The sequence below is a fragment of the Anopheles stephensi genome, chromosome 3 (assembly GCF_013141755.1).
Source record: "Anopheles stephensi strain Indian chromosome 3, UCI_ANSTEP_V1.0, whole genome shotgun sequence".
Classification (NCBI taxonomy): Eukaryota; Metazoa; Arthropoda; class Insecta; order Diptera; family Culicidae; genus Anopheles; species Anopheles stephensi.
The window spans coordinates 74,710,531-74,733,158 of NC_050203.1; the positions used below are offsets into that span (position 1 = coordinate 74,710,531).

General features: G+C 47.8%; 3 protein-coding genes across 7 annotated transcripts in view; 1 reads left to right on the forward strand and 2 right to left on the reverse strand.

Moving 5' to 3' along the window:
* Nucleotides 1-354: 354 nt before the first annotated feature.
* On the reverse strand, nt 355-7,525 carry LOC118510742 (ATP-binding cassette sub-family G member 4-like). The gene is made up of 8 exons (XM_036052973.1): nt 6,584-7,525; nt 2,769-3,076; nt 2,549-2,694; nt 2,243-2,481; nt 1,762-2,175; nt 1,326-1,582; nt 1,028-1,233; nt 355-957 (listed from the first exon to the last, which is right to left on the reverse strand). Exons 1-8 carry the CDS (start codon nt 6,858-6,860, stop codon nt 816-818), a joined length of 1,989 nt encoding a protein of 662 aa, XP_035908866.1. The 5' UTR covers nt 6,861-7,525; the 3' UTR covers nt 355-815.
* Nucleotides 7,526-10,846: 3,321 nt separating this feature from the next.
* Nucleotides 10,847-12,814, reverse strand: LOC118510749 (tyrosine-protein kinase receptor ver-3-like). The gene is made up of 4 exons (XM_036052988.1): nt 12,737-12,814; nt 12,505-12,653; nt 11,943-12,429; nt 10,847-11,874 (listed from the first exon to the last, which is right to left on the reverse strand). Exons 1-4 carry the CDS (start codon nt 12,807-12,809, stop codon nt 10,868-10,870), a joined length of 1,716 nt encoding a protein of 571 aa, XP_035908881.1. The 5' UTR covers nt 12,810-12,814; the 3' UTR covers nt 10,847-10,867.
* A 473-nt stretch (nt 12,815-13,287) lies between these two features.
* LOC118510750 (stress-activated protein kinase JNK) overlaps nt 13,288-22,628 on the forward strand; it is a 61,059-nt gene continuing 51,718 nt past the window's right edge. For 2 of the 5 annotated variants that reach the window (XM_036052991.1, XM_036052993.1), the window contains exons 1-2: nt 13,289-13,790; nt 20,723-21,615. The gene's annotated coding sequence lies outside the window, so the exon portion shown is untranslated. Of the gene's footprint in view, nt 13,791-19,849; nt 20,163-20,722; nt 21,616-22,628 lie in introns of those variants that run through there. The other 3 variants (XM_036052989.1, XM_036052992.1, XM_036052990.1) reach the window with 3 other exon arrangements.

Below are 22,628 nucleotides of genomic sequence, written 5' to 3' on the forward strand. Positions count from 1 at the left end.
ATGAACGTCGTGCAATTTCAGCCCGAAAGCACACGTTTCCGATCGGAGCCGATCAATTAATTGCTTGATTACATACCGCCAACGACCGACGTGCAGCCATCATTACATATTCCAACAATGTACCACCAGATCAGACAACGGTGTGAAATTGTACGCCAATCGATAATTGCTGGGAAGACACCCCACCGAACCGATCACCGATATCCGGATGGGAAGCTTCATTTGGTCGCTAATGTTAATGTCGTACGTAGCTACATTCCTCACCCGGGGTTGTGGCGTTTGTGAGCAAGCCCGTCAATCAACGGGCACGTGATGTAGTGTGATTAAGTGACACGCGATAAGCGGCAGAGAAGATAAGTTGTAAAACGCAGGTTTAACATTTTATTGACTATCGATGACTAATTTGTAGCTCTACTATATCCTATGGGACATTTCATTATTTTGCTTAAGGACGCGAAATCTCCTCAAACAGCAACAAGATGGCGCTCGGCAAACCAAACTTAAAGCTAAATAGCACGGCGGTGGTTGATAAACCATAGACGCACGTCCTGCTGGACGTAGGGGGAATTTTTTATATGTACAGTCACTGAAATGCATTGCGATATGCGTTATCGCGTGCGCAAGTTGGCGCATTCTTTAGCACCGTCCGATAAGCGCAATTGGCTGGTAACAAGAAAATGTTTTGGAAAACCCATTTTTGGTGTCGTGTCGGGTAATGCAAATCACATCCACCGATTGCTTGGCATCACATTTAATCGTATCGAGTGCTCCCGAACGAAAGCTCCAACGAAGAGCTGACTTTGGTGCGGACGTGTTTACCGCACCGACATAACCTTCCATCGGAGACAGAAGTAGCAGAACACGCGCACCAACAGCAGCGTGGCACAGAGAGCGTACACATCCTTCCAGAACTGATCGCCTTCCATGGAAATCTCGGACAGGAACTTGGCAGGATATCTGAAGGGGCAGAGGGATAGCTGATGTTAGTGGCGATCGGGTACGATCCACGCCTTGTAATGGTACGCACCTGTAATGGCAGTACGGCTTCAGCTCACAGTCCAGCGTCTCCCGATTTTCGCCATAGATTGCGTTCACGTAGCCTTCTAAACCGTACCGTAGATAAGAGATGTGACTGCCCCATTTCAGGTAGCTTGGCAGATCGCGCAGCGTCACACCGAAACCGGCAAACATCATCATCGGGATGGTGAGCACCGGGCCGAGGAAGGTACCATTCTACACGTACACAAGAAGAAGAAGTTCGATTGATGGGCCGATAAGCAAACAAAAGACCCGGCTGAGCAAGGGGCTTTCGATAGATTACTCACCACCACGTTAAACCAGGCTCCGATCGTCAACCCGAGACTCTGCGCTATCAGCACGATCAGCAGGCTGATGGTGAAAAACATGCCGAAACGGAACCATTCCATTGGCTGGCCGCTCATCAGGTAGATGATGACGGTGAAGATCAGGCAGCAGAACACGGACAGCGGTAGATCGATGATCGAGACCGAGAGGTAGTAACACTTGAGCGTATACCATCGATTAAAGTGCTCCTTCAGTATAACGCCCATCTCGGTGGGGACTGTAATCGGAACGGGGGGGGGGGGGGGGGGGGGGAGGGAGAGAAGCAGAGCAGTGTAAGATTCCTGTGAATGGCCGCACCACAGCAGACGGTCTGCCGACAAACCGGGACAGACCGCAACGACCCCGGCTAGTTCGCCCGAGAACTTGCGGGAGCTGTCAGGATTGTTTTACACTTACATGTCAGCACGGTCAGCATCATCGTGGCCATCATGTGGTGCATCAGGATCGAGAAGAGTAGATTGTAGTTGTCGAGTACGCGCGAACCCTCGTTGCCGGCATCGATGAACAGAAAGCCCAGCATAGCGGCGATGACGATGTTCACCCCGATACGCAGATGGGTGAGGGTAGCGTCCCGCTTTGCCTTGATAATGCCACGCTTGATCAGAACCTGCAGCTGATGGACTTGCGACGTCGCCGTCAGGTCTTCGCTCTGCTCGATGATCTTCTTCAGCGGGTGTTTCTTCCGGAGCTGCTCGAGCTTCAGCAGTTTCCGCTTGTCGGTGAACCACTCGGTACATTCACCGTTGCCCATCTCCATCACCATCCGCTGGATGCGTTCGTCCCCGTACTCTCCGCACGCAAGCTCGATCACTGGTGAGGGAATGGAATCGATTAGCGAAAACGCTTATACCTACTCGCTAGCGCATTACAGGCTCACCATAGTCGGCAGGATTGTGATATACCGGGCAGGGCATATCGACGGACTGAAGGAACGGTACCAGGCTGTTGGTGCAGCCCTGATACATACACTCGCCGTTCGAGAGTACGTACACCTGGTCGAACTCCTGGAACAACTTGGCGGACGGTTGATGGATGGTGCAGATGATCGTGCGGCCCTGTTTGGCGAGCTGCTTGAGCAGGTCCACGACCTGATTGCACGAGAAGCTGTCCAGTCCACTACGATACAGAAAGATTTATTAGCTCGAGAGTATGCGAACAGACAGGAAGCACTTGCGCTACTCACGTCGTTGGTTCGTCCAAGAACATAATGGTAGGATTGTTGATCAGCTCCAGTGCGATCGAGAGACGCTTGCGCTGGCCGCCGGATAGACGCTTGGTTATGGTGAACTGATGCTCGTACAGTCCCAGCACAGTCAGAATGTCTTCAATCTGCAAAAGAACAAGATCGTTCGTTACTTCGTTCACAAACCCCCCAGCTTTCTATTGCCACAAAAAAAACGTACAATGGACTCCTTCTCGTGGCGCGAGACCTCCGGACCCAGCTTCAAATCCGCCGCAATGCGCATGTTCTCCAGCACCGTCAGCAGCGTCTGCAAACGATCGTCCTGCGTAATGTAGCAGGTCATCCGCCGGAAGCTGTTCAGGTTGCGGATGCGCCCGTTCACGTAGACCGCACCTTCGACGCCCGTTTTCCGGTAGCCGGACAGGACGTCCAGCAGGGTCGATTTGCCCGCACCGGACGGTCCCATGATGGCGATCAGCTGCGAACCAGGAAATTTGCCATTCACCTTGTGCAGGATCTCTTTCTGGCCTGGAATGAAGATGCGAAATGAAAAAAAAACACAAACGGAAGATGTAGAACTGTAGTATCAACAAAAATAAAACCCCTCCATTAACCTTGAGCCACGAGCCGTCAATCGGGCGTAAAATTTACACACAGGCATGACGGAGAAGGCCACAGTCAGTGCAGTAAATCGAAACAGTTTTCACACAAAAAGTGCCACGACCCGTGACAAAATATCAGCAATCGATATCTTATCAGCTCGTTACAGCTTCCATCGGTCGTTCCTTGCGTAAGGAAGTCTCGGCCAATGGGCGTGAGTCTACCTTATGGTGACTGTGTGTGTACAGATCGATTTTCAAAATACACTACACTGCTCTGGTGTGAATGTTGTTGCAAAAACGGTTTCTGTATATGTCGCAGTAGAACAACATCCTACTTGCCACCCTAACGTTTGTGCCGGGTGCCTGGGCAAAGTCCTCGAATTCATAACAACCGGACCGTTCCAAGTCCAGTCCAACCAGGAACTAGTGCTGAGGTACCGTAGGTTCTAAGTGCAAAAAGCGAAAGGAAGTTGACAAATCGCTGCACGTCGCAGTTCCCGGAGGGAGACGAGTCTTGGGGGTTTCAGTTTATTAGAGCGTTTTTTTGATAACGCCCAACGATTGTACACTTGTTTTCGGAAGGGTGTCAATCGTTACTACTGCTAGTGCGATCATTGATCAACAACACCGGGAACTAGTTCAATCACGCTCGGAATGCTTCGCGATTGATTGGGTCCAAACAGCCACTACCGTACACCAGCAAACCAACTACCGTTTGACGTAAGCAGAACGCATGATAAGCAACCAGGCTAGCTGGCTGGCTAAGGGACCGGCGACAAATGTGTATGGCGAACAGCGCAGCTCAAGGGATAATACCTAGGGCAGGTCAAAACAACTACACCCTTAGGGTAGCGATTACGCGGACCGCTCCAATAGCCCTGAAGATCCGGGAAGGATTAGCAGGGTACTCGGTTGGTGGTGTGTCCACCTAGTCGTCATGTAACCGACCGCTATCAGCCGCAGCACAATGGCGTCCCCTTATCCATCGCCCAATTGTACGATAAGACAGTGACGACGAGGTGATTGCTGACCAAAGGTCGCCAATTGTCGAGTGGCTCGGCTGTCGAGCGATTATTTGATGCGCCGAAAAACATGCTTCCTGAGTGGGGATCATCAAGATTCTTGATGTTTTACGTTGGAGCAGGTTCTCGAGTTGCAAAATCGAAAGTAGATCACTACCTTCCTCGAGTGGCAGCTTACCGTGCAATTCCGGTGAGCGTGAACCTGACAACTTCTGCCCACCTTAACTATAGGAAGGGGACTGAATACCTGTTTTTAAATACACCTCATGTCTCGAGCCTCCTTCCAGTGCACACGTGAATCAATCATTTGTGGTGTCGTTCCAACGCCACTCCTAGCGTCACGATCGGCCCGATCAGTCCACCCGGATAGTTCAAGTTCAAGTTTTGCACCAGCCAGGACAAATGTTAAAGGACACGGTGTGCGGTGGCTAGCCGGCTAGCAAGATGCCGTCCGGTTCGCCTGCCTCCCCAAGCTCATGGACGCGTGCGAATCGTTCACACGCACGTGAGTCACTGCGAACGCCAGGGCGATAGAGGACCTTTAGTTGGACGAAGTGTCCAGAGGGTCGGGTAACGCGCATAGCGCCAGTTAGTGAGAAATTAACGGCTTGGCGATGATGTGTACGACGATCACGACACCGCACCACAAGCGAACCAGTTGACCGTGGCGAGATCTCTTTATGCTGGGAGGGAAGTGGCGGTAGAGCACACCACGTCTGTCACTAGCGGGCGCGATCGGCGCGCGATCGTTCGATCGAAACGACGCACACAGCGTCATTTGACAAGTGTCTTATCATCACTTTCTTTCTTTCTTTCCCCTGCCATTTCTTTGTTCGCAACCGTTTGCTCCATCGCTAGGTGTTGGGTGTCCTGCCCTGTAAACACTTCAAGGACACGTACAAACAAACGACGCTCGGTGTTCCGTTTTTGATGCGGCAAAAGAAGACCCCTCCTAAGTAAACTGACAAACAAGCACGCACCCGATCGTAGTACGTATTTGTTATTCCGGTAAAGTGGTGATCTATAGGTCCGTTAGATGAACATGAGTAGCTCGTGCATGCGATTAGAATATTAAGAACACTAGGGGTGGAGAGACGCATTGCCGGGAGTGGTGCATGAATCAGCGATCGGTGCGTTATGTGAGTGTGGGCGATGTAGGAAATGAACTTTGCACGCGATCGGCGTTGACATCACGGGCCGTTCTCGAAGCGTCTTAATTACACACACCTGTACAAAGTGTCTCGATCAGTGCAATGATACACTTGCAAACCAGACCAGAGCAGCGGCAAGATTTGTTGTTGAAATGCAAAACAAACGCTCTCTCTCTCTCTCTCTTGTACGTCACTATATCCGCAGGCTTATTTGCAAATTTCATTGTTTGATCAATTATTGCCGAGTCATGACCAAGCTGCTGACTCAGAATATTTCTCCCCAAAAATACGAATGTATGATAGTCAAACAAACAGTTAAAAACGAAGTTCCCGACAACTAATTCCCGGACTGAGTTGTCTTTACGTCAGGCGCCAACATAGTGGATTGTATACATTTATCACCTTCAAGGTTTGCCGATCGCGCATTTCATTGCTCACCTGGACAGCGGTTGAAGGTGTGCATGAGCATGGCGGCGACAACAACTAGCCGACAATCATTGCCACAATAAAATGTAAATATTCTGTCCTTGATTTTTTTTCTTGGTAAAAACCACCAACTTCTATGGGAAGTCGATCACACACAACTGTTCGGTGTAATTTTGCTTCATTTCAGAGTAATCTCTCTCTCGCTAATGTCGCTCCGATGGCAGCTTGACAGGGATGCTAATCAATGCAAATGGCTTACACGCTGCGTCGGTGCATCGAAACTCGCCGAGAGTGACATCAGATGTCCACTATTTCTGTCTTCTCCTGCCTATCCTGACCTATCCCATCCTGACCTAACCTGTTCTCACACTTCCAATTCACACCAGAAGATGGTCCTCAAAAGCAGAATATAATACGCCCGATCCGATTATCAAGCCTGGTGCATCTTCCGGCCACGTCTTTGTTGACAACACAAAGAGGGAAAACCATCATCCCATTTTCCTATCTCCGCACGGAGGAAATAAAACGTATCTGTCATGTGCCCTTTTCGGTTTGTCCCGATTATCACTGTGCGATCGCGAGGCCTGCACACACAATACCAAACAAACGAAAACTCATAAAAATTGCACACTCACACCCAGTCAACGCCGTGGGGGAGAAGGTGATCGTCCTCGGTCGTTTGGTTCGATTTTGTGCCAACCGTCAGCACAAAGTGACTGCCTCACACGCTACCCCAGCATGGTCACTGCGCTGCGCCCGCTTGCCCACGGTCACGTGTAGCCGGCCACCAGCGGGATTACGGATCTCTCGGTACCGGAGCTCGGGATTGCTTACCTTTGCGAAACCCGAGACTGACGCAGTACGACACATCTTTAAACTGTAGGTCGACCGCTTCGCGGGCAGGCAAATTCTGGAACGGCCGGATGTGTCCCTCGATGTCGTGGTTCGACGGGTACGAGTTCGCCGTGTTGTTCCGTATCACGGCCTGGTCCATGTTGCGCGAATCCTTCCGATTCAGCGGCACGGTCGTCTGGTTGTACACCGGGGCCGATTGTACCTCGGACAGGTTGGCCAGCGCGATGCCGCGCACCTCCTGCTGCAGGATATCCATCGCTGGGTCTTATCGGGCGACTCTTTTTTTTTTCGCGCACTCGCACTTCAAATACACTCGATTATTGAGGAGGTGTTTATGGAGCACTTGTCACTAGCCCTTCACGGCGTTTCTACAGTATCTTCACAAGCTCAGGACGGTCGCACCTAGTCACACTATTATCGCATCTTCCAAACGAACCGTTCACTCTGACCAATGTCCAGTGAACTTCTGACTCAGGCACTGACACACAGGGCTCCGACGACGCCCCTAGTAACTTCAAGCAAGAGCGAGTTCTACGGAGCGATAAAAACCTCGAAACATTTATCACTAAGTAGGGTACAAACTTCAAGAAGCAGCGTGCGAGCAAGATGGATGTACCTCATTCACTACCGCGCGCACACACACACACTCACGAACACTCCAAATAAAATAAAAAACAACAGGTCGAAGAGAACTGAGCGCACAAACAAGTCGCGAACGGGTGTGAACCTAGGTGGACGATCGTAGTCGCCAAGAATCGATCCCCTTCTAACCCGATCCAGCGACAAAGAACTACTGATGCTGAACTGACGCAATCGAAGTCAGCAAACCGTGGGCCACCGCACGAAGCCGCGCTCGTCACCGGCTGCGACGTACGATAGAGACGGCACGAGTCTTTGTTACCTCCGTGTGTCTCGCGGTCGGTGTCGGTGCATTCGCGCGATTGACCGTCTACTAAGACAGCGAGCCTGTGCGGTAGAGCTGTGTTCGGCCCGCTCGGTACGGCGCAACCCGACCAATGAGTGGGAGCGGGATCGCATGGATGACCAGCTGATGAGCTGATAAGCTGCGATTGATTCGGGAATTGCAATGCGACGCGAGCTACTTTTTAACCCCTTCTCTCAGCCCGTCTTACGTGTGTGCCTTGCTAAGGGAATTACGCACCCCACACGGCAGGACCGGACCGTCGTTATCTGCAGCTGCTCTACGCTTTGCCAAGGTGTACGTCGGTCGGGGAAACCTTCAAAATTTCGTATCACTCGATTTCGATTCTGCCGATAACGGCGAAGGGGGTGGTCGATGTTTTGAAGTAACGTATGAAACCTTGAAGTTTGGTGTGGTGATATCAGAAGCCGCTAATCCGCGAACGAATTCCTACGACTAATTTTTCCCGTGCCGTGACGTTGATGGGTTTAAATTTGGCGCTAAGCAAGTTCCGAAGGTAATAAATCTAAAAAAAAAACAAGCCCAATAAACACTATTGCCAACTCAATTGCTACTGAGCAACTGACAGGTGAGATTTATTTCCTGGACGGTATCGCTCAAGATATGAATCGAAGTCGAATGTGGTCAACAGGTGGCGAAAGTTACTCACCCGTAAGCCCGAAGGTCGCACACCGGAACCGGCTCCGATGCAAGCTAATCGGGCGAGCTTTGACGTTCGGGCCTAGAACCGGATGAGACAGCTCTGAGAATCATCCCAGACCTCGACCCCTTGGGGTTAACCCTGCAACGTGAGAAAATGCACTGCCACTGCCAGTTTTCCCCCATTCACTAGTGCATCAGCCGTCACACACTTCCAATGAGTCAGTAGGGCGTGAGAGGTGCCGAAGTCCGAAAAAACCGGATGCTTTGTTGGAACATGGGATCGGGCAAATAAGCGAGTGTTCCGATCGTCCAGAACAAAACGATTTCGCAGTAATGGGTTGATAATTGTGGACCAAAATCTGCCGTCGCGTAAGCTGCTTAACTGCTCTGTAATTATTTGTATTTATCGAGCTGCAAGCATCAGCTCGAGACGGGGAATGACTTAGCGTTTAGTGCGAGGCGTGGTCCACTTGAGACTTGAGCGCGATCCTCGAGTGTGATCTTCAACTGAAGCGATTGTCGGCCTTTTTTTGTCATCGATTGCATAAGAGATCTTGAGAATATAGCTATAAAATAAGATTCATTATGTCAGATAAGTAACAAAATTAAAAGAAATTATGTAAACTTGAGATAACCATGAGCTCAGGTCAGGGAGCAGGTAGAGGTTGCTACACACAGGGGCGGCTCATATGAAGGAACTTTACACCTCAAAACCAGTTCTAGCACTAAGATCCGATGCCCGGTGAGATGGTTGACGTCAAGCACAAATAATTATGCAGAAAATTTCCATCATATTTCAGCTGAACACATGTCAGGTAATGCTTCGATTTGCTGGAATCGTTTTGCAGAAGCGCGAAACGGTCACGACCGGTGTGAGAAAGCTGTACGGCGTTCACCGGGAAAATCCCCTATTCCCAAGTTTAATACGTAAGCATCTTATTAGGTTCCAATGTTATAGCACTTTAGCTAGAATTCACCATTACTTCATGAAGTAGAAGTAGAAGGCTCTCTCTCGCGTTCTAGAAGTATTTTAAGGTTAGGTACAAAACGCGATCACCTAAGTGATCGAGAGAATTCTCTCCAACCGAGCATTGCAGCTCCCAGTTTTTCCTTCTACATGGCACCACAAACAATAATTGTTAACCTGCAACGCCTACTGTACCACCGTGACACAGTGATTTGGTGACGGTGAGCGCCGTAATGACATACTGAACTACCTCTGGATCAGGGCCCTGGCATACCCACAGAGCAAAACCATTAATTTAGCCGCTTTAGACCAAGCGAACGTCGAGCTTGACACTTCCGCTTTCGCTCTAGTCCCCTAGAATTGTGGCCTCAGATTACCTGCCACAACGTGAGCGGAGAATGGGACACGCGCATCACGACACGCAGTCTCCACATCCTGACATTGACCGTTTAATGTGAAACGGATGTAGCGGTTCCCATGTGGTGCATTACGAAAACAACTTTCCAACCGTTAATTGTGACATGAGTTCGCCAATTCTGAACCCCTCTCTCTGTGGGACACTCTGTCTGGAAAGATGGAGTAAGAATGGAGGAAACTCAGTGATGTAATGCGAAGTATGTCAAACAGGGTGGAAAAAAACATGTCAAATATATTTCACTCTCACTCTCACTGCACACCACAATCTGTATGTGCGATGGAGCCGTACGGGGAAACGCTATTGCCTTCCGCGGTGTGAAATGCGTTCCCATTCAATCAAGAAAGTGCAAAACAATCGCCTGCACTCGAACGGTACGGCTTTGGCCGATAAGCCTTGTGAAGACTCCTCCGGGCGGGGGGTTCGAAAACAAACAACTCAACTCACCCCCAATCCCCAGTTCTTTATTACTACATCAAAAGTCTGTTGAAGAACGCACGACCAAAGGAGACGCCGATCGCACCGTGGCAATTGCGGACATCGGACGCTCCCGACTTCTGCGACTGGACCAGCAGCAGGCACGGGCAAAGTGCGTCGTCGTTGCTCTGACGTCAACCGTCAAACCCATCGCACTGACACTGGCCCTTCGGCCCCGGCCGCCGATGGCCTTCTGTTCATTGGCCTAGTAAATATTGCCTTAACATTAACACTCCACAGCTTCCCCTCGGGCCACCTCCTCCCCCTAAGAGGAAAAGGGGTCGATGGTCGAGATGTAAACGGCAGCAGCCTCCCATTGCTGCAACTGTCAAAATTTGTTGCCTCAACCTTATCAGTTCTTCCGCCTTAATGGTCGAGGTTGACCGGCATGCGTGGGAAACGTGCCCGACTTTCGTCCAAAAAAAAAATTCACCACAACGCAACTACGAGGATGTCGGGAGCAAGGTTTAACGTTCATTAGCATATTGCGATGCGGTAATTAATAACGACGGAGGTTTTCACTCCAATGTTTACAACCGCGATTCGCCCTTTTGGCAGGAATGCTTGTCCACAGTGTTCCTAGTAGTGGTTGAGGCGCGAGTACTGTGTCCACCGTATCTCTCGCCACCTGTGTAATCCAATCGTAATCGAACTTGAACTTTGCTCACCCTCACTCTCCTACTGATATCGGCAGCTCGTAATCGGAAACTCCTTGTGGACAAAGCGTACCAACGGTGGTCAGATTCTTCGGAGATCAAAGTCCCAATGGAAGAATAGAGCGAGACGGGGTAGCGGTAAAATACTTTATTGAGAACTCTGTCAATAATTTCGGCTGCGAGTCCTGATGGCTTTGAGAAGCCGGAACAGTGTGCATAGCTGCTTGGCTTTGAAGTAACACAAGACAGCTCCCATAATAGCTATAAGCAGGAGAACAATGGCTGTTATACAGTGAGAATTAAACTCTATACTACCTGTACCACTATTGCTACCACTACTCGATATCAACCATGTTATGGTCAACTCGTCCACTCGATTCCTTGCGATACATTCAAACTTGTCGTCTCCGGATACTGATGCAATCAGCATAAAGTTGGTGTGCGGCAGTTCGATGCCATTTTGAAACCAGCGGTACTGCGGCATAGGCCTACCGTTCACATTACAACTTAGTAGTAATTGTGTGTCGGGTTCTGCAACCAAATGTCTCACCCTGTCCTGAGCTTCTATGTAGGGCTGTACAATGCTTAACGCTAATGTTTTGCTTATTAGTGTTCCATTTTGATGCAGTGATTCGCATACTATACGGTTTTGGGATATTGTGACATTGTTAATCGTTAAATTAGCTACCCAGTTAAAGTTTTCTTGAAGACCCAATGCTTCCTCTCGTAGATCGAGGACACGGAACGTAAATCTGTTTGTGAAATTGTAACGATCTACGGAGCATTGGGCAGTGATCGTATCGCCTACGTAGATTACGCTACTCGGGTGCACTACCCGTAACGTTATTGCTTCGTACTGATGGAGCTGGAACAGTTTGGCGTGCGTCCAGGATGTACCCTGGGAGTTGGTAGCCTTACAGTGCACTATACCGGAAGATAAGGTCGAACCGATCACTTGCGTACTTTCGTTGAAGGCGATCGAACTTCTAGTGGATGTGGATTCAGCTAAAGTAACTGGCGGGTGGTTACAATTGTTCCACTCCTGTGATGGACATGGTGTGAAGGAAAACGTCACTCTCGGTGCAGGGACTGCCGTTCCCCAGCAGCTCAAATCGATGAATCCCGTGTCGGGTAGCATCGCGATATCATGCATCTTCGGTCTAGGTTTGCCTGGAATGTTATACAACGAAGATAAGTAACAGGTACCATCTTGAAGTAGCACAACACTGGAACCGCACCATTTAAAAAGACATACAAATAGTACGCTGCCTCGGACACGCTGTCACTTAATTGGACTTGAAATAATCGACTCTCGGTACGAAGATTGTACTCCACATTATAGTACAGATGGTTCCATAATAGTGTTCGGTCAATTTTTTTCCTGACCGTCTCGTTGTGATGGTGATCAGTACCGGCCAACGATACGATATCAACATTTTCAAACTTCCATCTGTAGCGTAGACATAGCGCGAAGTTAAATTTGACTAACTGCTCCGGAACACCGTCGGCAGATTGAGTTTGTAGAATCAGTACACCACTCGTTTCGTTGATCGGCATTATCTGACGATCCAATGTTGTGTACAGTACGATCACACTCTGCGATGCACAAATCGTTGTTGAGTCATTCAAACAGCAGTAATAAATGTTGGTCTGCTGTCTTAATACGTGATTGATTTGAAGCGTGCTTTTTCCAACGGTTGGCGAATGATACTTGTTTGTGCTTATCTAGAGAAAGAGATGCAAAGTTGGTGAGAAAAACAATTCTGATTTTCTTGAGATGTTTGTTGAACGATCGTGTACAGGGGTCATGATTTCTGAAAAGAACCAATTGATGGTAGCGTTTTGAAGATCTTCCGCTACAGCTTCGCATTCCAACGTCAGCTCACTGTGCTCAGGTACTAGTCGTGGACCAAAGATTCGAACCACGTCCTTTTGGTCGTAACTGCATTCTGGAATGAAACGAAACCTGCATTATTTAAATCTGAAAATTGAATCGCAACTATTTCGGGCACGTGGTAAGTATCTAACGTACGAATGTAATTAACAACACATAACACTAGTAGCACGTGATTTAAAAGCTGTATGCTGCTGTTAGCGCAATGCATTTTAAACATTTCGTTACACCAAGGCCCGATTTTATCCATACGGTTCACAACATACAACTAACGATCTGCATGGGCAGAAAAAGATGTTCAACCAAGTTCGAGTATTATCAATATACGTTTGCAGTGAATGATTCACCGGGGTGGTAGAATATTAATATGAATCATTTTCTGTTTTGCATTACAAAGTATTAATGTTTAACTTTCGCTCCCGACCGCGTGGCATAAATAAACAAGATAAAGTAGAGCCGGAGAAATCGTATAAAGAAAAGCTACGAGCTGATAACTGCTTGTTTGTTAGAATAATATCGATTTTATTACAGATTTTCATATGCGTGAAATGTTTCCAAACGTTGTGAAAAATATATTTTTAAAATTTAAATTGAAACCTAAAATATTTCAAATTCCACCACACACCGCATGGGGCCGTCCCATTGTGCGCGCTCGTGCGCCGTGCTGTCAAACCAGCCAGAACTGTCAAATGGGCTGCCCGTGCCATTCGTCGCTGTCATTATTTTCGTCGTCCTCGCAAGTGTTCTGTGCGTTCAAAAAATTGATGTTTTTTGTGTTGGCCCAACCAAATCTGGACCGGAAAAGGGTCACATTCCTTCTCCCGGTCGGTGCGCGACGTTGTTCCTTTGTGTGCGATACACGCACCGTGGTACCGGGCCCGTAAAAGGCGTATTGCTCGTCGCGTCACAGTGTGTTTGCTGCTACTGCTGCTGCCGGAATCGTTTCGAGACAGTGCTCGCCCGTGCACAAGCACACGGTGTGTGAAAGAAAGTGTGTGTGTGTGTATGTGCGCGCGATTCTAGGTGAAAATAACAAAACCGGGGTCGGTTGGTAGAAGGAAAAACGGGCCCCCACCTCCCCGTATTGGTGTAGTGCATAACCCGAAAAGGTGACATTGGGTGTGTGTTACAAAGTGATGTTGACGGGGTTTTCGGTGTGTCTGCGTCTCCGGTTAGCAAGCTCCAACACCCGGTAAGTTGACTCTTTAGCATCCCATACACACCACCTTATCACCACCACCACTACCATTGCCCGTTCCAAGACTGCAAACAAGAAGAGCGGGATGGGAGATGGGTGTTGGTGGTTCCAAATAGTTTGACAGTACGGGAGCATGCTGGGAAAAACCCAACATCCCGTCTCGTAAGCAAACCGGGCCTCCTATACACACACCCACCCACCACCCCAAGGGCCGTTGTTTACTTCGACGATGATTGCGAAATTTGAATAATCTTGAGCTTATACTGGAAAAGAAATGAACAGCACAAACCTGATAAGACACCGTCACGAGACGCAGCTGGGGGTACGGAATTCATCCCAAGGGGGACGGGACTGGGTGGTGCATTTCCAACCGCTTCATTAGCGGGTGATATTGATTATCTGTCAATCGAGTTACATACACACGCCGATGGGCGAACAAAAAGGAGAGAAGAAGCAGCGAAACCGTGACGAAACGCTTTTCCACCACTAAACACACATGATAACGGGGCGATTGATGGGACGGATCGGTTTCCTACGCTTACGCCACCGTACGTACCTCATTAATCGCAACCGCGCACCGGAAACTGATTTTATCTATCGATTCAACAATGCGGGGCAATCAAATTCGATAAGCGGAAGCTCGTGATCAATTTTTACTCAATTTTTAATCTATTTTAGGACGCTTATCTTGCGGGAGGCCTCACCGCACGCAGGACTGAATAGAGAGAGAGAGAGACTGTGAGGAAATTTAAGTCATGAAGGCAAGAAATGGCAAGATCTCTCCAAGTTGTAGAGCCAACGAAGGGAGTAAAAGGTTATGTTGGTCCAATGATGTTTAGTTTTTCCAAACCGGTTATCGGGGTACGGATAAATCAAGTCAAGGATGTAATACATATGCCTAGTGAAGGAACATTCCTGAGGTTGTAGAGCCAAAGAAGTTGAAGCGGGAGATAGGATTTGTAGAATCAGTGCGAAGGCATTTTAAAAGGATTTGACAACATACTATCAATTCTGATTGCCCGTAGGACAATTTATCGTTATGCAGAAGAATGTTCTTTTAATTATGGAACTGATGGCAGAAGTTAACGCGGAGAGACCGGTGTCAAATCCCACACTAACTATTCAACTACGGATATCAAACAGAAGAAGCCGGAGAGAGTCTACTCACGAAGTCCTCAGAAGAAGAAGAAAGGATATCGATGGTAAAATGGACTATTTAAAGGATTTTAAAAGTTGACAACCTACTGTCACCTGTACCCGTTCGGACGGCTTATCAGTATGCAGAGCAAGTACGTTTAATTATAGAACTGTAGTCCCCATCTTGTCCGCTCAATATTCTAATCCCGTCCGTATGCCGGTGCGACAATCGTTTTCAATGCTGCACACTTCGTCCTTCCATCGTTCCACAGAAAGAAAGCGACGTGTAAATCCTTATCCATCGCTGAGTAGGTCGCAGATTAACGTGTCTTGCCCACGTCGCCTCTGCCTCCGGTCAACAATCCCAAAAGTGCAGTTTGATGGAGATAAATGGTGGATTCCCTTTGGTCCACCCCGTCGCATCCACATCACTATTACCACCCCTCACAAACACACGCGCAAAGACGCAGCGGGATGAGGGCCAGGTCAGCGAAATAAGCGTCTTGAATGATGCTCGATTCATGCTATCACCTTTCGGTGCAAAACGCTATCGGGTGTGTGTGTAGGTGATATTATCCTTTGCGCGTCAGCATGATGGAACGGTGTGTTCCGGTGACGTGCTCCATCTTCTTCGAATCACCCTGTTGTAGGACGAAGGACGTCACGGCAACAAAGTACAGGGTGGGCCAGCTAAGCTTCTCACTCGCTCCACGGGGACACGGGAAAACGCTTCGTAGACCGGTTTCATAAAAATGGATTTCCACATGGTGCTTTACTTTTATGCTCTCTTCGCTCTCTCGCGATTGCATTCGCTGTGCTTTCCACATAAAAATGTTTGTGTGTGTGTGTGTGTCCGTTTCTAAAGGGCTTTCAGGCGTGGTTACGATGCGAGCGAGCGCAAAACCTTTCTATTGATCCTGTTGTGTGTCGGAAAAACACCCTATCGGAAAAGTGTGTGTCGAAATGAGGGAAAAACAGCAGTCCACACTAACACTAACGAGCTGTAATGTTGCTATGTATCCTTGTACAGCGAACGATAACAAATACACACGCACGATGGTAGCATAAAATCACCAACTCACACACATACGTGTTCACATTTATCCTTTTGTGGGTAATGGTTTGGGAGGAAAACACGGCGGCGAAAGTGGAATGGGGATCCTTTTGGTGGGGGAGAAGATTTTTATGTGGAAAAGCAGAAAATAAATGCTGTGTCCTTGCCATCGGTTGGTGCGACACAAAACAGTGCGTCTTCCCAGTAAATGAACGGAATATCGATGGTCGAGCAATGGTAGAATTATTTTGCTCAATTTTTCCGCCTTGCTATTAAAATTTTTTATCAAAATTTTAAAGTGAAATAATTTAATACATTATCAAGAAAATAATCAAAATTATGCGTTTATTTTTAGGTTTAAAAATTTGTTTACAGAATGTTAAAAAATTGAGCAATACTGTGCAACCAACGAAGACACTAAGGAAAATCGCGCTTAAGAGTCAGAAAAGGACATTAAACTTTTGTGCCGACACTTTTCCTGCAGGCTGCGGCAACCGACGCCGTTATCGGCAGAGCCAGCACAACTACAAACGCACACACGACACACCGCGCGCTCTCTCCATCCACTGAACTGTGCCAGTTTTCCGTGCTGGCCACACAATTTTCACGAACGCGCTTTTCCTCCCTACTCCACTTGGTTGGTCTGCCTACCGCCATGCCGATGTATTTGTGCGCTGGATTCGAGATTGCCACACTGCTTATCCTTCGTTTGCAGCATTCCGGCACAGTGACGATGGCACCGCCATTAACTTCCGTCGCTGCCGGGTCTCTCGCTCGCACGCGAGGCGCTCTCCGGTTCTCTAAGGGCCAATCTTTTGATCATCATTTTGAGATTCAACGCGCGTTCCGGTGGCCGCGCGGTTGTCACCATACGGCGCCCGCCGTTCCGTTGCTATCTTTATTTTCTGACGAAGGATGCTCTCCTTCTGGAACGATTTGATTGTAACACACGCACACAGGCGAGGCATCGGAGCCTGTTGGGGAAGGAGAATGAAGCAGGTCGCTTTCTTAGCGTGCTGTGTGATGTGGTTGGAAAAATGGGGGGGAAAAAATCGTCCTACAAGGGAAAATCGATTTCGGACGCGCTTTTGCGTTTGACGTCATACGGCGTGTGAGTGTGTACGAGGAGCTGAAATTGTTCGAGTGGTGTTGGTTTCGGTTGTCGATTCGGGAACGGGAACTGGCAGCCGCCTAAGGGAAAAATCATCACAGAAGTACAGAAGGACTTGCCTCGAGAGCTCCGCATTTGTCGGCATCATTGGGCACTGCTCGAACACGCACCGCAGTTGGTTCTATGAATAGAAGGACTCGTCGGAATTTTTGTTTCGAGATTCTTGTAATGTTTCTTGATTCCTTTTGAAAAAATCTGAAATATTTTTTTAAGTATTAAAAATAGCAATAATATCCATAAAATAAGGATGAAAAGAAAAATGAATAGCAAGGACTGTAATAATTCCCATTCCGCAAATTAATTTGTGGACATCCGCACAAGGACAGCTGACATGTTTTGTTTTGTAGTTCTCCAAATCAATATTGATTTTCAGTAAATGAAAACCTATCAATGTTTCGAGGCCATCGCGCAGGAAGGAAACTCTAGCTCGGTGCTGTCCTGTGCAATGGGGTGACCTGCCGTCGTCCATTGGATTGTGGAGCAAACTGGAAGAGATACTGCAAACTGCAAAAACAAGGTTGCGAAAAAAAAAAAGGCGGTCAGTGTATCAAATATCTTCCCGTGCTGCTCATCTGTCACCTTTTTCCTTCCCGGCTGGGGAAGAGGATGAAGTCTCCATCAACGTTTCTTCGCACACGGGAAGAAATGGTTTCCGGCAACATCCTTCAATTGTCACTCGAATAATGTGCCCCGGGTGCCTTGCAAATTTTAAAAGGGAAGACTCCGTTTTAAGATTTCCCTGACACCCAGCAAAACGTCCGGACGTTTAGTAAAGCACACGATAGAACAGTGAGCTGATAGGCGGACGAAGGAAACGTATTGTCTATGGGAAGGAAAAACGTTCTTCAGGTGGTGTGTGTGTGTTGCGCCTCTACCTGTATCACCGGCTGCAGCGAACGTCAACCTCGTGTTGAGCAAACAGAACGCACCATGCCACCACGTCACTCCGCACGTGTCAATGTGCTGGGAAGCATCAGCCTTGTGGGTCTGTGTCGTCGCCCTAATTATGCCCTATTCGCTTAAACCGCAACAAAACAGGAAAGCCTATCCACTTTGGGTGTGTGTGGTTTTTTTTTGGTTGTTGTTGCGCCAGAAAGAAGGGATACACCAGGACGACGGACCACTGGTGACAGGTGCGAATGTGCGATGTGTTACACGCAGACACACAAACACGTGGAAGTGCAATAGGAATTTAATGCCACATGGAAGGGGGGGGGGGGGGGGGTTAGGAAATGGGGCTAAATGTATGCGAAACAGCTGGAGGAAAAAAAGGCAAGGAAAACTGCAGTAGAAATGTAAGTTTATGAGGCCAAACAGTGGGGGCTTGTTTTGAAATGTTCGTTGCATGAAGCGAGGCACGGAGTAACTCAAGGAAGGTACATTAATTTTACTTAACCTCTGTTCGTGCTCTTTAATCCGCAGTTTTGAACTCAAAATTATTAAATATAGGCTATTTTTTATCATTTTTTATTCAAACTGATTTATAGCAAAATCTACTACTTCATGTCATTTCATCAAAAGACGAATGACATCAAAAGTTATGGCGGCATGAAAGGTCTAGTATCTTATCTCATCCGGACTCATCTCTGATATACAATGATATCCTTGTAGATACCCTAATCTCGCTTACAAAAGCTGGAAGTTTTGTAGAACTCTAGAACTCCAACGTCACTGTAGACGTCCAAGAACTTCCTGAAGTTGAAGTGTCAAAACAAGACCCAGACGTCGAAAGGCTCAAAGTTTCAATAATCAAACCACTCAATTTTATATTAAAAAAAAACACCTCAAAATGCATTTCTCCATGCTTCACACAACAATCAAACAGAGAATAAATCGCATTTTATGTAAGATACCCACCCGTTCCCGGTTGCACACGGTACACGGGAAGTGAAATCCGCCTGCTATTGGGAAGGGTGAGATTTTTTTTTTGTATGTCACGGATGTATTTTTTCGCCTTCCTTTTCTAGGATACCCAACAGGCGTTGCTGCGTTTTCCTTAAGGGAGGAAGCAATAGCAAAAGCCGAATAACAGTGGAACAGGGAGCTGGAGCACATTTGATGGAGCCGGTAGATGCTCTCTCCCTTCCCTTAGGGCGATATTCCGTGTGTCGCTGTGTGCGTTTGATAAGCTACCACTCTAGAAAGGAAGTGTGAATATGCGGTGTGGATGAGGGCAAGAAAGAAACACCTTCTTACCCCATCTTCTTCAACGTTTCGCCGGCAAAAAAAAAAAAAAATGGGCGATAGATGTGTTGTTCCCATCGTTTCATGCGAATCGAACGGATGTAACACATACTGCTGTTCACTTCTGCTGTCGACGGCGGACATCCTGGTGCGGCATGTCTGTTCGACGCGTTCGGCAGCCGACCCGAAGAGGCCCAAAAATGCCGGGTCTTCTCCAGCGGCTTTCTTGTCCTGAGAAGGATTTGTGCACGTCGGTACAGCTGTGGTAGTGTGTTGATGGTGCGTATGTCCTGTGGACAGGTGCGCAAGCGCACAGACACTTCCTTTCCAACACATCCGCACACAAAACCTGTCCGTGTCTGTGTGTGTATGCGCATCAGCGCCATATGGTTTTCCATGCACGGACACATCGGAGCAATCCTCCATACAAATGGTTCGTGCTTGGATTGCGCTGGCATGTTTTCCCCTGACTGTTTTTCGCCCGAGCTTTCCCGAACGGCAGTGCTGGTACTGTAGTGACGCCGTGACCAGTCAGACGGTCGGTCGGTTTGCACACCGTGGCTTCAGTCGAGTGTTAGTCGTTGCCGCCTGTCGTTGAGTTTTTCAGTAGCCCGTCCGGTTGTGTCTCGGCTGTTTTCGGGGGAGAGTTTGTGTTGCACGCGTGTGTGGCTGCCGCCTTGTGGCGTGCGCTCTGCCCAAAGGGTGTGTTTGTTGGCGTGCGTGCCGAGTGTGTCGGTGTGTGTGTGTGTGGGAATCGATAGGAGCAGGAGTTTGGTGCGGCGGAGACCGTTCGCGTGTTACACAGCTATCCTTGCAATCGGTGAATATTACTTTCTAATCGTAACTTTGATTGGCAAAGGATTGATAGGGCAGGGATTCCTTGAATGGGATACAGGCAGCAAGTGTCGCTCTGTTGGGGACGTTCATTATAATACAAATAGGGTGTTGTACAACATAGAAGCGAGGAGTCAGTATGTTCTCGAAAACATTCGATCAGTTTATGTAATCATTGCGACTGACCTACTGACACTCTTGCTCCAACTGGACAGAGTTGGCAAGCTGTATCTCCAACTCCAACGAGTCCTCGCAAAAAGCTGGATCTGTGTCCAAAATGTGTACCGCCAAGTGGTGCTTCGCTGAAGTTCCCCTGGAAACCTCGAACGAGGACCACTAATTTGGAACGTGTCTAAGGGCGTCTTAGGCGACGGTTCCGTGCTTGTGCGAACCGTGTCAGGAATGTTTTGACGCATATCATTTCTACTAGCTGCTACTAGAAACTGTCCAATTTAGTAACCTATTCCTTCTCTCCTGTAGAACGAACTCGCATCCCACTTACTAATTCTTTCTTCATGCATTTTTTTTTCGTCCTATTTTTGCCAGGATTCCGAGACATCCTTCACATCAAACATACAGCTTCCCGGTGCGAAAGTGTTTCCATGCGGCATCCTAAGCTAGTGGCACTCGACGAACCAGCAAAGTGAAAGATACGTTTCCGTTGTTGTCACAGGAGCCCGAGCCTAGTCTGTGTACTGGCCCAGAGAGTCTTCGGTCCGACGTTGGAAGTGTATGTGTGAGTGTGTTTCGCTCCTTTCGTCGCACTCGTTATCCTTATCCAAAACCGCAGTTTCCGTTCGTGTGAAACAGTACGCACACACTGAAACATTCGTGAAGGTGCTAGAGTTTTTTCGCTGTGGCGAGTTAGGTGTGCAAGTCTGTGTGCGCTGTGGAAGGAGCAAGAGCTGCTGGTGCCAAAAGTCACGCGGAAGAAAGTTCCCGGTGGGAAATAGCTAATGATTAACGATACACAACCAAACAGTGCGGAGCTGTCGGGTGTGTAGCGGCGGTCTTCAAGGCAGTAAAGATTCTAACAGACGTCTAACCCCACATCGGGTTCGTGTAGCGGATGCGGAAGTGAAACGCTTGAAGAAGGGAACCTCGTGTGTTCTTGATTTAAACGGTGCACAGTGTTAGTGTGTGAATGTGTGTGTGTGTGTGCAAGTGGTACCTGTAAAAGGAAAACCTCGGGGGAATTCTAAGGGATAGGAAGGTGAATCGTACGGTGTGAGACTTGTGTGTGATAGATTTGTGTTTCCGGTGCTACACTTCCTTTTTCGCTGGTTCGGCCTGGAAGTAGTCCCTCGTACGTGGTTTCTATTTTGGTTTGTTGCTACAACAGCAGCAAAAGAGAAAGGCAACAAAAATCGCTTTTCCCTCCCTTTTTTCTTCTGTAAGACTTCCGGGCGTGTAAGGAGCTTCGGCTGGTTTTGTGGAAGGTAAGTGAACCGAACAAATGGAAAATAATTAGTATGGGAAGAAGAACATCACGGATGATTAGTTGATTGGAAGGGTATAATGGAGATGTATTAATTTTCTCGCTAGATTTGTTCAAAACTAGCTTAGAAACTAATTTTGAATGCTAAAGAGAATTTTTATTAATTTGACAATCGTTGTTTATGTTGTCTTGTGGTTCGAAAGTTGACACATAGAGGGCTGCATCCATCAAGAGCATTGTGCATGATTTTTTCACTGGGAGAAAGACTTCTTCAAGCAATAAAAATTTTATTCCGCAAAATTAGAGAAATTGAACATTAGAATGGCTACGCAATCCCTTTTTTTGAGACGTTCTTTGAATAACAATTTCAAAACTCCATATTTTCCAATTTTCCTAACCTTTGAAACTCTTTCGCGGTGGGAAAATGCAAATTACTTTCGCTGAAAAACCTACCTCATGAAAATTAAAATAAGCAAGCATGCAAACCACTTTCTCTATCGCTACCCACATGCAATGAAACTGTTACATACATATTCGCAAACCAAGCGCAAAGATGCACACACAAAAAATACTTCACCCGAAACAGAAAAACGGCAAATGCCTCGTGCCTACCATCATAAAGGCGAGAACGTCTGTGATGTCGAGAGCTGTGTAAAATAAGTTTACCACTTCAAACAACACACACCGTGTACATCTGAGGCACCAGAAGGGCAGGCAGAAAGAAATCCGATATAAATATAAAAAAGAAAGAATGTAAAAAACAAACCTCAAAGAGCAGTGAGCGTGAAATGTGTGCACCGCAAAGGACGACGGAGCGCGGCACTTGAGGTTGTGTCGCCAAAAGTTTTCGTTCGCCGCCCCAGGTTTTCGCGTCTTTTGGGAGTGCCAGGCTCAAACGCAATCATGAAGGCAACGAAAACCGCCCAGTATCCTTTCCACACACAGTACGCACACATTACTTTGGCCATTACTTCAGGAGGGAGATGCTTTTCTTGCAAAAGGTACGAAATGTCG

What these genes read in the sequence shown, in the direction of transcription:
- LOC118510742 (XM_036052973.1), bottom strand. Translation starts at nt 6,860, where the DNA reads ATGGATATCCTGCAGCAGGAGGTGCGCGGCATCGCGCTGGCCAACCTG. An exon ending in GCCACGAGAAGGAGTCCATT is followed by an intron (nt 2,695 to 2,768) that starts GTACGTTTTTTT and finishes GTTCTTTTGCAG; the next exon opens with ATTGAAGACATTCTGACTGT. An exon ending in TCACAATCCTGCCGACTATG is followed by an intron (nt 2,176 to 2,242) that starts GTGAGCCTGTAA and finishes TTCCCTCACCAG; the next exon opens with TGATCGAGCTTGCGTGCGGA.
- LOC118510749 (XM_036052988.1), bottom strand. Translation starts at nt 12,809, where the DNA reads ATGCATTGCGCTAACAGCAGCATACAGCTTTTAAATCACGTGCTACTA. An exon ending in ATGTGTTGTTAATTACATTC is followed by an intron (nt 12,654 to 12,736) that starts GTACGTTAGATA and finishes GTTTCATTCCAG; the next exon opens with AATGCAGTTACGACCAAAAG. An exon ending in TTTCAGAAATCATGACCCCT is followed by an intron (nt 12,430 to 12,504) that starts GTACACGATCGT and finishes CTCTTTCTCTAG; the next exon opens with ATAAGCACAAACAAGTATCA.